The sequence below is a fragment of the Carlito syrichta genome, unplaced genomic scaffold, assembly GCF_000164805.1.
Source record: "Carlito syrichta isolate Samal-C Ts95f unplaced genomic scaffold, Tarsius_syrichta-2.0.1 Scaffold123517, whole genome shotgun sequence".
In the NCBI taxonomy this organism is placed as follows: domain Eukaryota; kingdom Metazoa; phylum Chordata; class Mammalia; order Primates; family Tarsiidae; genus Carlito; species Carlito syrichta.
The window spans coordinates 203,133-218,510 of NW_007067613.1; the positions used below are offsets into that span (position 1 = coordinate 203,133).

General features: G+C 37.4%; 1 protein-coding gene across 2 annotated transcripts in view; it reads right to left on the reverse strand.

Annotated features, from left to right (window-relative positions):
* The window catches only part of TBC1D5 (TBC1 domain family member 5), a 317,366-nt gene that overhangs the window by 191,676 nt on the left and 110,312 nt on the right, over positions 1-15,378 (reverse strand). For both annotated transcript variants that reach the window (XM_021707719.1, XM_008048448.1), the window contains exons 7-8: positions 8,186-8,288; positions 818-906 (exon numbers count right to left, since the gene is read on the reverse strand). In XM_021707719.1, the coding sequence (XP_021563394.1) occupies positions 818-906; positions 8,186-8,288 (192 nt within the window). The remainder of the gene's footprint in view (positions 1-817; positions 907-8,185; positions 8,289-15,378) is intronic.

Sequence of the window (15,378 nt, forward strand, 5' to 3'; positions counted from 1 at the left end):
AAAAAAAAAAAAAAAAAAAAAAAAAAAAAAGCTCACAGGAAACCTAAAAATACTCATCTACAAACTAGCAGACAAACATTAACTTAATGAAGGCCCAAACATATGCTCAGCAAATGGACAACTGTACTGGATTAATCCAGCCCGCCCAGATGAATCTGGGAACCACCACACATGGCTTTCTGCTTCCCACACAGACCGGTGGGCTTGGGGAACACTCCCGACAAGCTCTTCTCCCAGAACCCTTCTGGGAGGGCTCTCCAGCGCATGGGTTGGGGTCTGCAAAGGCAGAACTGAGTTCTAACAATTGGCCCAAGTTAACCCCAACTATGATTATGTTATGTGCGAGAGAGAACAAATGAGCGTATCTCAAAAATGTGAGAAGCAGCTTTATTTACAGACTGAGCTTCTTTGCGGCTTTGCTCTCTTGCTCATATACTAAGCTGAGTCAAGCCTGGTGAGGAGAAATCGTCTCACAGATAAAATTCTCATTCAACTTGAAGTGAAAAATGGGCCATTAGAGGATGATCTACATGAATATTATCAATCACTAGCACTGAGTCATTACAACAAAAATTTCCTCTTCTTGATCTTCCTTTGATACAGCCTTAAGATTTTCAAAGATATTATGATTGTGAATTTGTCCCAAAGCTAAACTGGTATTAGAACTCTTAAGTGGAATTAACAGTTAACTACGTAAAAATCATAAAGTTTACAACTTACAAAACTTAGAAGTACCTTCAATTTAAAAGAGTTTGAGATTTAAAAAGTGATGACAGTGGGGACTGAAAAAACACCTAGAGCTCATATAAAAACTTGCCTGGGCTGTGCAGACTCGCTGGCATGTAGAAAAGCCTGGTGGTCACAGTGAAGGGTGAAGACTATAGGTGCTAACAGCTCATGCATGCCCTGGAACAAAAGAGCAAGAAAAATGGAAGAGCCAGCATGGAGGGCCCAGGAGTGGACAGCACACGCGCAAGCTCGGTCGAATATGCCTTCAGCAACTCCCACTCCCAGCATCTCCATATTCTAAAGAAAAGCATTAAAACGGACAGCGACTAAATGAGATTTTACCCACCCTTAAAAGTGATTCCAATTCAACCACAGCAGGTATTCTTCCTTAAAACATGGAAAGCAGTTTCCTTTTAAATGACATTGACAAACAATAAATTGGCATGGTAGACAACCTTGCACCTGTCAGTTGCTTCAAGATCCGTACTCATAAATATGAATTTCACTTATGCAAATTATAATCATGAGCTACAGTGTAAAGATCTGCAGTAAGAAGGGCAACTAGGAACTGTAGACCAAGGAAATTACATCCAGTGTTTTCATTATATAATGGCTCAAAATTAGGATGTCTGTAGATTTAGGAAGAGTTGAAGTCATCTGCCTAGAAATGCTGGATAATAAAAGAAACAATCTTTAGCAGGTACGACAGAAAATAAAGTTTTATAAATGTGATTCACACAACCCGTTTAATCAGAAAGTCACCATAATTCTTTTCCATCTATTTCAGCTTCAATTTATTTAATGATTTCACCAGTACAATTTTCCTCCTTATATTGGGGTTCACCATGCATAGGAACAAAAAAGTACAAAATTAACTACTAAGCTGTCTTTAAAAGGATACTATAAACTGTTATTTATTCAATATTGTGGGGATATAAGGTACTTAAGGTATCTGGCATTAGTGACTAGCCTTGCTAATTGAGATTTTTTTCCCCCTTAAGCATCAAAAACCGTATTTTAGCAAGTGAAAAAAGATTAGATTCTTTCCTGCCTTTAAAAGTGAGTGAATTACTACTTTCCTTTTGCTTAGTAACTAAGGCTGCTCTTTTTAAGAGACAAGAGAAAAATGCCACCTTTTGAGAAAATAAAAATAAAACATGAGACACAGAGAGGAAGGAATTGTTTGCTGGTGGCTTCCCATATGGACGCAGAGTCACGTGGCCCACTGCAGAGTCTACACACTGTGCTCTTAGGAAGCTAGTTGTTAACACAAAGATGATATGTGCGCCAACTTGATCAGATCTCATTTATATATATATAAGTTATCATTAGACTTGAATTAAAAGGGTTTCATTACATTTTTACAAAAAGACTTATGATTCACTGACAATTTACTTGTGATTTAGGACAGACTGCCACACATCCATCATTTTAATCTTTACAAACAAACCTGGAAAAAATATTCCTTAGATGAACATGGAGACGCCTAGAAAAAATGATGTTAAGTGTTACTCACTCTGCTTATTCTCTTGGAATAATCTGAAGTTACTCCAAAAAAAAGTGCCATGATTGATTGATTGATTTACTGAGTCAGAGTGTCACTCTGTCGCCCAGGTTGGAGTGCAGTGGCACACTCATGGCCACCGCACCCTCGACCCACTGGGCTCAGGTGATCCTTCCGCCTCAGCATTTCAAGTAGCTGGAACTACGGCGTGTGTCACCACACCCAGCTAATTTTTTTGATTTATTGTAGAGACAAGGTCTCACCAAGCTGCCCAGGCTGGTCTCAAACACTTGAGCTCAGGAAATCCTCTCGCCTCAGCCTCCCAAAGTGCTGGAAATACAGGCGTGAGCCACAGTGGAAGTGCCATAACTGTAATCATCAAAGTAACAGGTACTTATTATTAAACAAACAAACAAATAAAAAACTATGGAAAAGCAAAAACAAAAAGAGGATAAAGAAAAGAAGGGAGGGAGGAAAGGCTAGCCAGTCACAAAACAACAAAAAAAGGAAAGAAACTGAAAACCCTAAAAGATATTATTGTGGTGATGTTCTTACCTACTTCTGATGATTTCTTTAAGATAAAATCCTTGGAAATAGAATTTCTGGGTAAAGATGTCAAGATATTTGCTAAAGTCTTTGATGTATACCATCAGACCACTCCCCAGAATGAAGTCCCTCACTGCAGAATATAAAAATCACCCTCTCACACATCCTAACCTATTATATTTATCATTTTTAAAAAAGCTTGCCAAATTCCACAAACTGTTGTTACTATTTAAACGCTGGCAAAATTGACCTAAATAATTTTATTGGCCATTTTTATTTAATGATTGTCTATTTTCTCCTGATGAACCATTTCCTTTCCCCAATAATATGCAATAAGTTTTTTATTTTAAAAACCAATTCAATATATTAATTCTTTGAAAGTTTGGTTACAAATATTTTCCTATGTTTTCACTTGTCTTTTAATTTTGAACACCATGATATCTTACGTCATACTGACTTTATGCACTTTAAAATAGTACAATAACCCCTTCACGATTTCCTTTTTTTGTTTTCAAGCATAAAAAGATCTTCCTCATCTTGAAATTAGGAAGGATAAGATTTCCTTTCTTTCAGCTAATTCTTCACACAACTGATATTAGTTTAAGTTTTTTCATGAAAATAAGTGTGTATTTTTTTCTCCAAAAGAACTAAACTAATTTATAGAATAATCATTCCATTTTCAATAAATTCAATCTATTCAATAAATCAAATAACCCATCTTCTCCTAAGAGTTCTGAAATGCTATCTTTTCTACAAACTGAATATTAAGCTTACTTTTTTTTTTCTGGGCTTTCACTTAAACTCCATTGTTCCATATATTCTTACAAAAACTGTATGATTATACAAGCTTGACCTTTAAAATATTCTAGTGCTCCATATTTTCTGCTCATTTTTTTCAAATTTATATTGCCTATCTGAATTTCTTTTTCCATGTTATTTCAGTATCATTTAGGTTACATAAACTGGTAAAATAAACACTGAAATTTTTACAGGCACTGCATTAAAATTAACTTGAGGAAAATATTTTTAAGAACACTGGATTTTCCAGTTCAAAAGTTTATAAAACTGCAGTTATTGGGTTTTCTTTGTTGTTAGTGGTAATGATCTTTTGAATGTGTCTTTTCATCCCACAATATACTTTTTAGCAAATTACAGCTAGTTAAATAAGAAAGAGCTCTTGTCTGAATGCATCTCCCCCTGGTTTAATGTTCCCGTCCCCCTAGTTTCTGGCACTGCTTTCTCTTGATTCTCTGTTGGCTTAAGCATCATTCGTCACCTGCTTACTGCAAAAACCAGCCAATGCCTGCATGTGCTGTGAGCCCAAACATGGAAGAAATAGGCAAGCTCCTAACCTCAACAGAGCCTACAGTGTGGAGCGGGAGCCGCACAGGCATAAGACAAGCAGGGAAATCACTGCACAGTACTGTCCCTTGGATGGAAGAAGTCCATCCCCAGACCTACCCGTGGGTGCTGGAGCTATGAGTGGTTCTGAACTCTCCACATACTACTCTTTTTTCTATGCATAACTACCTAGGATAAAGTTTACTTTATAAATTTATAAACTGTAAGAGATTAACAAAAATAACAGAATAGTTATATCAATACACTGTAACAAAAGTTATGAGAAGATGGACTTCTCTGTCTCAAAATATCTAATTGTACTGCACTCTATTTTTGGACCACAGTCAACTGCGGGTAACTGAAACTGTAGAGTGAAACTGCAGGTAAAGGAGGACTACTAGGCTGGGTCTATAATCCCAGAACTTTGGGAGGCCAAGGCGGGAGGATTGCTTGTGCCCAGGAGTTCAAGACCAGCCTGAACAATATAGCAAGACTTCATCTCGTAAAATAGAAAGTGGACTACTGTACAATTACAAACTGTGACAAGTGGGGGGTAAGTATGTGTTTGTGTATAAACACATACATACATAGATCTAGATACTACAACAGGCCCAGCACAAGGAAGGTCCTCAATACACACTGACTGAATGAATATTTACCACTCAATGTATCAACATACGGAAAGGCTGAACTGCAGTATTAAAAAAGAACAGCATTAGATCATATTTCAAATAAAATAAAAATGTTCTTTGAAAAATGAAATTAAGGGTCTTCTGATAACCATTAAGTCAATCTTTTACATGTCAGTTTTTACTTTCATCTATACTAAGCATGTTTTTTTCAAATACCTGAAAGAGATTGTTGGTTTTGCTCTCAATTCTACAGTAGTAAACCCTAATTAGTGATTACCAGCAGCAAGTATACCGACATCTTTAAAAAAGAACTATCCAGAAAGAATAAACATGAATGTGATATGCCGTAAGCTTAATGAAACATGACAAAAAATTATATGTCAGTATAATTCTTGGTTCCCAAAATGAGTATTTTGCTTCCCTTATACTGTCGGCATTTCTGCTCGCCTAAAACTTTTATCAGGGTTACACTGTTAGTAGTCATGCCAATTGAAAATAAAGGTAACAAAGTTTCCTTCATCAACAGCCTGTAGGCTCACAAAATTGAACCTGTTCTTTTATCTGCCTGTGTTCATTTAGCCCACCAAGCAGTCTTTATTAAAGTGAAGGCATCAGGCAGTCAAAGTTCATTAATACCATTTATATAATCTCTGCAATTTCAATTAACTCAGCAAGACATTCTACTACATGATAACAGTCTCATTAATTCAATAAAATCCCATAACTATTAACAATATGGTCGATGTTAAACGGGGTGTCACCTAGTACAAAATAATAGCTTTAACAGCTTGTGATGAAACTCAAGTTTTTTTCTTAAATTTGATCTGGCTAAATATTCAGTCCTTCCTTCTACAGCAAGGTATTATTCCTCTGTTTAAAAAAAAAAAATCATATATCATATGATTTTAAACATGTACAAGGAATAATTAAATATTTTAAAGTGACACCTGGGAGTAAGCTAATAATACTTTTTTATTCGGTAGTTGGTAGGTTTTTTTCCAAATTATCAAGAATCTGATTTTCCACCTTCTTACGTAGTCCTCCATACAAATACAGTGGGTCACACACATCACTCATGGTGGAATGGGCAGTTACTCTGTTTTTGTTTTTTGTCTGTGGAATCTCTGTTTTCATTATTTAAAAAAACCCTTCATTAATCCTTTCTCTTTCTCTAAAAAAGAACAGAAAAACAGATATGTAACTTGGGATAATATTATCCTGACCTGATTGACTGTTATCCAGTCTTTTACCGTGAGTTATTTTCAAATGCTTGAAAGAGGAGAGGGAACAACGAGGAGGTAAGCTTTACAACTAAAGCCACCCCCAGGAGAAGGGAGTTGGATCCTTGATGAAGACTCGGAACTCCTGACCTAGACACAGAACCACAGATGCTAGGTTTCATGCTACGTGTATAAACAACACCCTGTACAGTATAAGCCTTTGAATGAGGTCTCCTGTTCCTTGTTTTCAAAAGCAGTCTACACCAACAGATTTTTTTTTTCCTCCCAGTTTCCTTTTTGGTTTTTGGTCTTTAGACTGCATATCTGACTTCTGGATAGGCTCTCTTGCTTGTCAAGGCCTTTCCTACTCTGAGATTACATAAAAGTTTTCCTAAATCTTCCAGTATTTTTAAACATTTTCCGTTTTTACACTTATATCTTTAGTCCATCTGGAATTTATTCTCCGTTTCAAGATAAAATTTAATTTTTTTCCAGATGGAAAGTCAAATATAGCAAGTCAGTATCATTTTCCCTATTTTATCATATTAGGATGCCATATATAATTAGACCTGCTACTAGGCTGATCCACTGATCAGTTGGTCAATTCCCACTAATATATTAGTTTGATCATGAAAACTTTCCAGAAGTTTTAATGGTTCCCTTTGTCATTCTCCTTTCCCCCAAATTGTGTTGCAACTCCAACACACTTAATTATAAATGATAATAACAATAATAACCATAACTACCAACAGGAACCTTTGGTGAACACTATATGTTAACTCTAAAAAGTAAATATTATTGTCCCCATATTAAAGATAACAAAACGAATAATTGAAGTTAAGTAAGTAAATTGTCTAAGATTGTGACGTTAGTAGATGATGGAGCTAAGATTCAAATAAAGTTATTTGAGTCTAGACTTAGTGCTTTTAACCACTAAGCCATATTATCTCCATTAAAATAACTAAAATTTTTAGGTACTAAATTTAAAATAAATATACCTAGTTTTTGAAAAAACACATATCAAACTTAGGTTATTATTGATTGACAATACATTTATATATTAATTTTGAAAGAAGTAATATTTTTACTTAAAGTCTCAGCTAAAACATTCTATCATTTCTTTATTCAATACTTGCTTTATCCTTTAATAACATTTATAGTTTTCTTCACACAGCTTTTGTATCATTATTGGTACATTTGTTTCTAAATACTTGATAGTTTAGGTTGCCATTATAAATGAGATACATTTTTTCATTTCCAATACTAAAAAGTTATTGTCAGCATATAATTAATATAAAGACATATTGCTAATATTGAAAAATAAGATAAAATTAGTTCCCTTGGTATGATAAGTATACAATAATAAAAATGTATTATTTAGTATAACTAGAATCTGCCTTGTCTTACCATCTTTAAATCTATTAAGATTATTACAAATTAAATATACTGTTTCTCCTATAAGCGGTTTCTATTATAGTAAATTAAAGTTCAGTAGTCCTCCATTAGCTGTGTGTTATAAATTTTGATTGCTACAGAACTTATGAATTTAGCTTGAATCCCCACTTAATATACATTTGGAAAAATACATAGAAATATCCAACTGTGTGTATTCCTATTGGAACATTATAAACTTAAATAGAAATGCTAGACTCAGCTTTATATATTAAATAATTTACACAATCAAGGCTGAAAACAATCCAATCATCTTTGCTTTAATGATGAGACGAGTCAAACAGCAGGAGCATGAAGGAACTAAATATAAATTTCAAAAGATTTATAGAAACTTTTTGAAGTCTTATTACTGGTAAGTTTCCAAGAGTAATGGGATACTTTATTATTTCTTACATGACATGAGACATATTTATAAATGCTATACTTAAAAATAGTATTTACACATGCACACACCTCTGAAAAGTTTTATTACTAGATTGGCTTCAAAGATACTGTTTATAAACAAACTCCTAAAAGTTGAAAGAAAAGATTGAACGTCTTATAGACGACAATTTGGTGGAATGTCTTGGAATGAGGAAGAAGCATATGTGCTTCAATGAGCTTTCTTTTCTCACCATGCAGCTGACAAGCAGCTCTTTGATTGCTTTAGCATTATGATACAACTTTGGATACAATAAAGGCTACATTATTACTCTATCATTTGTCAAGCTGTATAGAAAATTTTGAGTCAATGGATGCCACCTGTAAGATATTTTCATTACCTGTTTATAAAGCAACTGCTCGTTTTCTCTAGCATAACAGAAAAGAACATCTGTAAGAATTTTCCTCACATTTTCCTGCTGGAAAAACTGCATTTCAGGAAACCTGAAAAAAGAAAACACAGGATTGAAACTAACACAGTTTCAAGCATCACCCTCAAATGCTCATCTCTAAGAGGTGCCTGGGGCTATTTCAAGTTTTAGAACAAGCCTGTATTTGCCACGCAACTCATGCTGTTGGTGGGACTAAGAATAGGGTGAGGAAAAGGGAAATGATTACATCCCAGAGGACGATAACAACCTTCAACAACCAAACATTTCAAATTTCTTCACATATAGCACAGACTTCATACATGTGGGAATACCAGTTTTTCAGCAAAATGAGTCATAGCCTACGTATCTGAGGTGGGGGACTGCATTGTTTTGGCCCATTTGGATTTTAGGCCTAAAATGTGATCTTGTGAAAGCTCCCACTTTCTCCAAAAAATCATTTGTCATTGTTTTTTCCTGATGTAAAATAACAGGATTTCAATAATTACATATGATCACGCTGTCAGTTTCATCTTTATTTATTTATTTATTTGTTTGTTTTGAGTTGGAGTCTCACTCTGTCGCCCAGGCTGGAGTACAGTGGCACACTCGCGGCCACCCCAGCGTCATAGAGGGTTATAGCGTCGACCTGCTGGGCTCCGGTGATCCTTCTGCCTCAGCCTTCCAAGTAGCCAGAACTACAGGCGTGCACTACTATGCCCGGCTAATTTTTGATTTATTGCAGAGACGAGGTCTCTCCAAGTTTTCCGGGATGGTCTTGAATCCACGGGCTCAGGTAATTCACTTGCCTTGGCCTCCCAAAGTGCTGGGATTACAGGATGAGCCACCAAGCCCAGCCAGTTTCATCTTTTAAAATGTAGACTTCAAATGGAATAAAAGATAATAAATATTTCCTAAATTTTCTGTGGATCAAAAACTCTACCAGGTGCTTTGAGGCAATGTGAAATAGAAAAGGGGTAGAGAATCTGCTTGGAAAGAGTTTCAACAGTTGTTTATAAAGCCACAGTACACACTGTGGGAACCCAAAGGACAAACAAACACACAGCTATGAAGCTGTGAGGGCTGAGGGAATGTCACCTAGGACAGACAGTCAACTGGATTGACCATAGAGGGTTATAGCAAGGACTCCCAGAAGAGGCACTTGGGATAGCAGTGGGAAAGATACTGGAATAGAAGGAAGGATAAGAAGGCACAGAAGGCAGCAAGTCACTAGCAATCAGAAGGAAAAGAGAATCCCAGGAAGCTCTGCTGTTTGGGAGCAGGAGAGCAGGACAGAAGAAAAGATGGGGCAAGTCTGGAAAGAGCTTTGAAAGTTGAATTTATAATTAGGGAAACACAGTAACATAAATCTACATTTTTTAATAAGGACGTGATAAAGAAAACAGAATCGGAGTAACTCTAAACACCAATAAGCCTAAAGGAGCAGGAGGCTTACAGGAAGGAATAAGACTGTAAAACAGTGAAGTGAAATCTGCATACTTAGTTCTGTAGCGCCAAGTGGGTGACTGCTTGACTGCCTGACTGCCTCATCTGTTAAGTAGAAATAACACTGATCTTGTGACCAGGATGAGACCATGGGAAAGCATCAAAAACAAAGTGCCTGACCAGCAGTGGACACTCAGGAGTGGCGTCAGGAGTAGTCTTGGCTAACAGTGCTAGAGGGGACGAAGATGGGAGTTCGCTGGCTTTGGAACGAGAAAGAAGAGAAAATGCAAGAGACTGGAGAGGAAGATGGCCCAGAGCATGGAGGCACGGGGCATTAAAGAAACAAAAACTATTCCTCACCTTGACCTCTCCAGAATGGCTCTCCTACTTCACAGGAGACTGGCCCCCCCTTCCTCTTGCTAGAGACCTCAGCTGTTTCGCGCCTCACACTCATCCGCCCGTGGATCCCTGTGAAAGTTACAGCTTTCTCTCCGGCCCAGGCTAGGATTTGGAATGACCCACGCTACTCGGCTTATTTTGTCTGATCCTAGTTTAAAATAAACTAAAGTCTACATTGTCTTCATCTGTTCGTCTGATTTTTGCATGCAGTTCCCTTAGACATGTGATTGTTCCCAGATGCAGATTTTTTATCTTTTCTGTAGCAGCAAGGAAGCCTCTCTTTGGGGGACCAGTAAACCACATTAAGTGAGCAGGGCTACTTCACATCTCTGCACCAGCCTTAATGTGATGACCCTCACATAGGGTGACAAAAATGACTTCTAAAGGAGAAAAACATTAGCCTGAAGACAGATTCAGAGCAAGCATATGTCATAGAAGCCAAAGAAGCTCCAGCAAGATGTCAGATGCACCGAAGTGTGAATGAAACACAAAAATGTTTTAAATGACTTATTTGGGACAGGACAAAGTCGCTAAAGCCCTTAGAAAGTCAAATTGATCAGGGGCTGGGCTCGGTGGCTCAGCCTGTAATCCCGCACTTTGGGAGGCCGAGGTGAGTGGACTGCCCGAGCCCGCGGGTTTAAGACCCACCTGGGCAACTTGGTGAGACCTTATCTCTACAATAAATCAAAAAATCAGCCGGGCGTGGTAGCGTGCGCCTGTTGTTCCAGCTACTTGGAAGGCTGAGGCGAAAGGATCGCCTGAGCCCAGCAGATGGAGGCTGCGGTGGCCGGGAGCGGCCACTGTACTCGCAGTCTGGGTGACAGAGTGAGACTCCAACTCAAAAAAAAATGAAAAAAAAAGAAAATCAAACTGATCAGGATGAAAGACAGCTAAATAGTTAATAAAATAAATGGGCACAGAGAAATTTATTGGGTAAGCTTGGCCATTAAGGCAAGAAAAGAATAGTCCTGTTGAGAGGTAAAGCTTTCTCTCCTCCTTCCTCGGTACATGACTTAACTGTAGCCCTTTCTTTAGTGGCCTCCATTCCCAGAGCTTCAGATCATTGGGCTTCACAATTCTGTATGCCCTCTTCTTTACCTAGTGTGTGGAAATTTTCCCAAATTACGTGTAACTGTTACAATCTAAATGGATGCTGGAAGAAAGTACTAAAAGCGCCAACATTAACTTTGCAACAGATATTCATAAACTACATAGTAAATTTAATATCTAAATACTAAAAATGTAAATTACAGCATATACCAATTCATGGTTTCATTTAAATGCATACTAACCACTTGCCAGATTAAAAACTAAAGATCTATGAGAATTAAATTGCAGGTAGACAACTGCCCACTCTTAGCAAACATACAATCAAATGAAAACGTGCATTAGGCAGACACAGCATATCTACGCCACAGCATACCACCTATGACTTGACTCTCCAATGCCAAAATGTGAATCTGTGAAGCTTCATGACGCTCTCTGTACTAGAAAAGTATGACCTGTTCTTTAAATTCCAATGAAGAAGCCAGGCTCGGTGGCTCAGTCTGTAATCCCGTGCCTTGGGAGGTTGAGGTGAGTAGATTGCCTGAGCCTACAGGTTCGAGACCCGCCTGGGCAACTTGGCAAGACCTCATCTCTACAATAAATCAAAATATTAGCCGGGCATGGTAGCGTGCGCCTGTGGTTCCAGCTACTTGGAAGGTTGAGGAGGAAGGATCACCAGAGCCCAGCAGGTCGAGGCTGCGGTGGCCGGGAGCAGCCACTGCACTCCAGTCTGGGCGACTGGGTGAAACTCCAACTCAAAAAAAGTAAAAAATAAAAAACAAAAATAAAAACAGAAATAAAAGTAAATGAATAAATTCCGATGAAGAATTCATCACATCAAATAAGGTGGAAAGATACAGGAACACTCGGAAAAGGAGTAAAGTTTATGCTATTTCAGAAGTTGGAAAAAGAACTGAAATTCAGAGAAGTTTTGAGCTGAAAGTCTTTGGAGATTATCCAGCGTAACTCAGAGATTAACAGGCAAAGAGACTGAAGCACCAAGAAGTTGACACCTGTGCCAGCGTATCCGGGTAGTGAGCAGAGCAGCAGTCCTTTCCAACTGCTTCCCTAATCAGCTCCAAATGAATTCAAGAATGCATTTAGGTTAAATTCCACGACTTTAGAGTTACACAGAAGAACTTAGCTCGGAAGGTTGATGAATATACTTGAACAGTAACATATCTCCTACAAAAAATACATGACGGTCATGTTATCAGGATTCAATCTAGAGGGCATTACATTCATAGGAAACAGAAAAGTATACCGAGCAGCATTCCCAGGAATAGTAATAATCTGGTTTTAATGATGTGCTGCTTCAGAATAGCTTCCCTACCACCTATTACAATTCTAGGCTTTTCTTTATTTTTTTTTTAACCCCATGCCAGCTGGTGTTGATTCAAGATAGACAAAGTAATTTAAACATCAGTCTAACCCAAATATCATTGGAAAGGCAAATCTGTTTTTGAAACAGTAATAAAAAACAGAATACTGACACACACTAGATTCAACATTCAAATTTTGAGAAATCAACAATGACTAGAGTTTCATGCAGAAGTAGAAACAGTAGTAATGTCAGGAAAGATGAGTTAGAGAAACAAATTTAGAATTAATAACTGTACAAGTTCACAATGTATTCCACCCACAATACCTGAGAGAAAAATAAAAGGGAGGAAAAAAATCACGCTACAGTATGACCCCTACATACAAATCTTCAAGTTGAAAACTTTCAAAGATGTGAACGTGTATTTGGATGTCCAATCACATAAGATGTTAGTTCACGTGTCTGTTATACATTGTCCTGCATGTGCATCCTCTACGTGTGATTGTGCTTTTGCATACTTTACCATCTAGTACATAGAATATAGTAGTGCAGTATTTTTATTTCAAGCCCAGGATGTTTGGAAGCAAGCATAAGAGCGGCAGTGATGTAGCTGGTATAGCCTATTTGTGTTAGTTGGGTGCTGAGGCTAACTTGGTTGAACTTACAAACAAACTAGACTTACGAACACGCACTTGGAATGGAACTCGTTCATATGCAGGAGACCTACCATAAATATGAAATAGAGGTAAATTATGTTATTATCATAAACTGAAAGTCCAAGAGAAGTTTCCTGCATTTGGCCAGAAAATAAAAACTGAGATGTAAAATAGGAGAAAGTAAAACTCTAAAAATAGAGAGGAATAGCAAAGAGAGAGTAAATGTTCCAGATGAAATTTAGACTAAAATGGTATAAGATTTTTACTTTAAGGAAAAAAAGTGACACTTCAGTTCTAACTCAATTGATCAATATTTAAAATGCAGCATTCTCAGATATGTGAAGAAATTACATTTATTCAAATTTTATATAGTACAAAATAATAGCAAAAACTATCATAAAAGTTTGGGATGCCATTTTGTTTTCTATCTTGAAATAAGACAAAATTGGTCTGCATCAAACTTTTAAGATTTAAACATCCTTCACTATGGAAAATTTAAGCACTTATAAGCAAGAGACAGCAGTATACTGAACCCCACCCCCGCCCATCACCTAGCTTCATTAGCAGTCACTTCTTGTTTTACACACCTTCCTTCCCCAGTCCTGCATTATTTTTGAAACTAATCCTGGTCATCATACATCTGTAAATATTGCAATACATATCTCTAAAAGATAAGCACTCTTTGCAAACATAAGCATAGTCCCATTATAGCACTACTAATAAAAATAATAATCCATTAACTTAATTTAACATCCAGTCAGCGTTCACATTCCTGTGACTATCTAAACCTTTTTAACACTTTGTTCAAGATTCAAGACATATTTGTTCATACATTGCAATTTGTTACTATGACTCTTAAGATTCTTTTACTCTATAGATTTGTTCTTCCTGTTTTATTTTTTCTTGCAATGTGTTAAAGAAAGCAGACTCTGTAATGAGGATACTGAATTTCACTTGTATCTTCATTGTGGTGTAAACACTTTTCTTCCTTCTGTATTTCCTACAAACTGGTAGATTAGAGACTTTATCTCAGATTCAACATTTCGACAGGATTCTTCATAGGTCATATGATGATTTGAGAACGTCTTTGTAGATTCTTTGTCACTTCACCATAAATGGTGAAGTCTAATTCCCTCCCTTTGAATATATGCTGGCCTTAGTGACCAGCATCCTATACACTAAATGTGTCAGTGATGCTATGACACAGTTTCTGTCAGGCTCTCTCCCTGAACACATCATCAGAAGCATGCACCACACTGTAGGAGGTGCTCTATTCACAGCGGGAAGCCAGCCTCAACACCAGAGCGGGCAGTGTGCAAGCCTTCAGATGATTACAGCCACTAGCCTTCCAGACAACAACTTGTGGAACAGAGATGAGCCATCCTGATGAACCCTGGCCAAGCATCAACAAAATAAATTCTGTTTTTTAAGCTCTGGGATAGTCGATGGTGCAACAGCCGGGCAGTTTGTGCTATGCACTTCATCAAGAGGCATGTGATGTTAGCTTATCTCTTTTTTGTCATGCTAGTGACTACTTATGGTCATTGCCTGAATCGGTAATTGATTACAGGCCTAAAATGATAAATCTATAATTCTCTTTTTCTTTATTATCTAAAATAGTCGTAAAACAAAAAACTCTCCATCAATTTTTAGTTATCCTGAAGTACAAGTTATAATCTTAAAAAATCTTGTTGATTCGCATTACATTGGTTCACAGTTACTTGCTGTGGGACATCTGACTGCACGAAGGTCTGTTCACAGTCAAAGGGCCACTAATTCTATCAAAAGTGTTTACAACAACTACACCACTGTATGTGCCGTTTGGGCATCTTCTCACGTGACTGCCGTGTGCGGGAACAAATTGGAGTGTGGGATGGAGAGAACCAGGCACCAGCTCTGAGGCCCCAGCAAAACAGGAACCTTGCTGCCTGGCGAGAGTTCACTATAGCGACATTAATGGGGAACGGGTCTGTCGTGATACCGACAGTAACAGGAAGCAAGGCAAACATCTGGGCCATCTGTAATGTGGAGTTTCTCAGACAACAAAGAGACAAAAAGAATATTCCCTAAGTCAGAAAAGGGTTAAGAAAAGAGTAAAATGATAAAGGGCTTTGTCATCGCATTATAGTACATAATTAGGTAATTAGAAGTATTAAAACAGACAAAGCATTGGGCCCAGATGAAATACTGAAGAGGCAAGTATTCAATAAGATGCCCCAGGGGAAAAAAACAAAGCCCTTGGTGACAGTTTATAATCATGCATCAGGACAAAGAGGCACAGAAGGACTTGAAGGAAC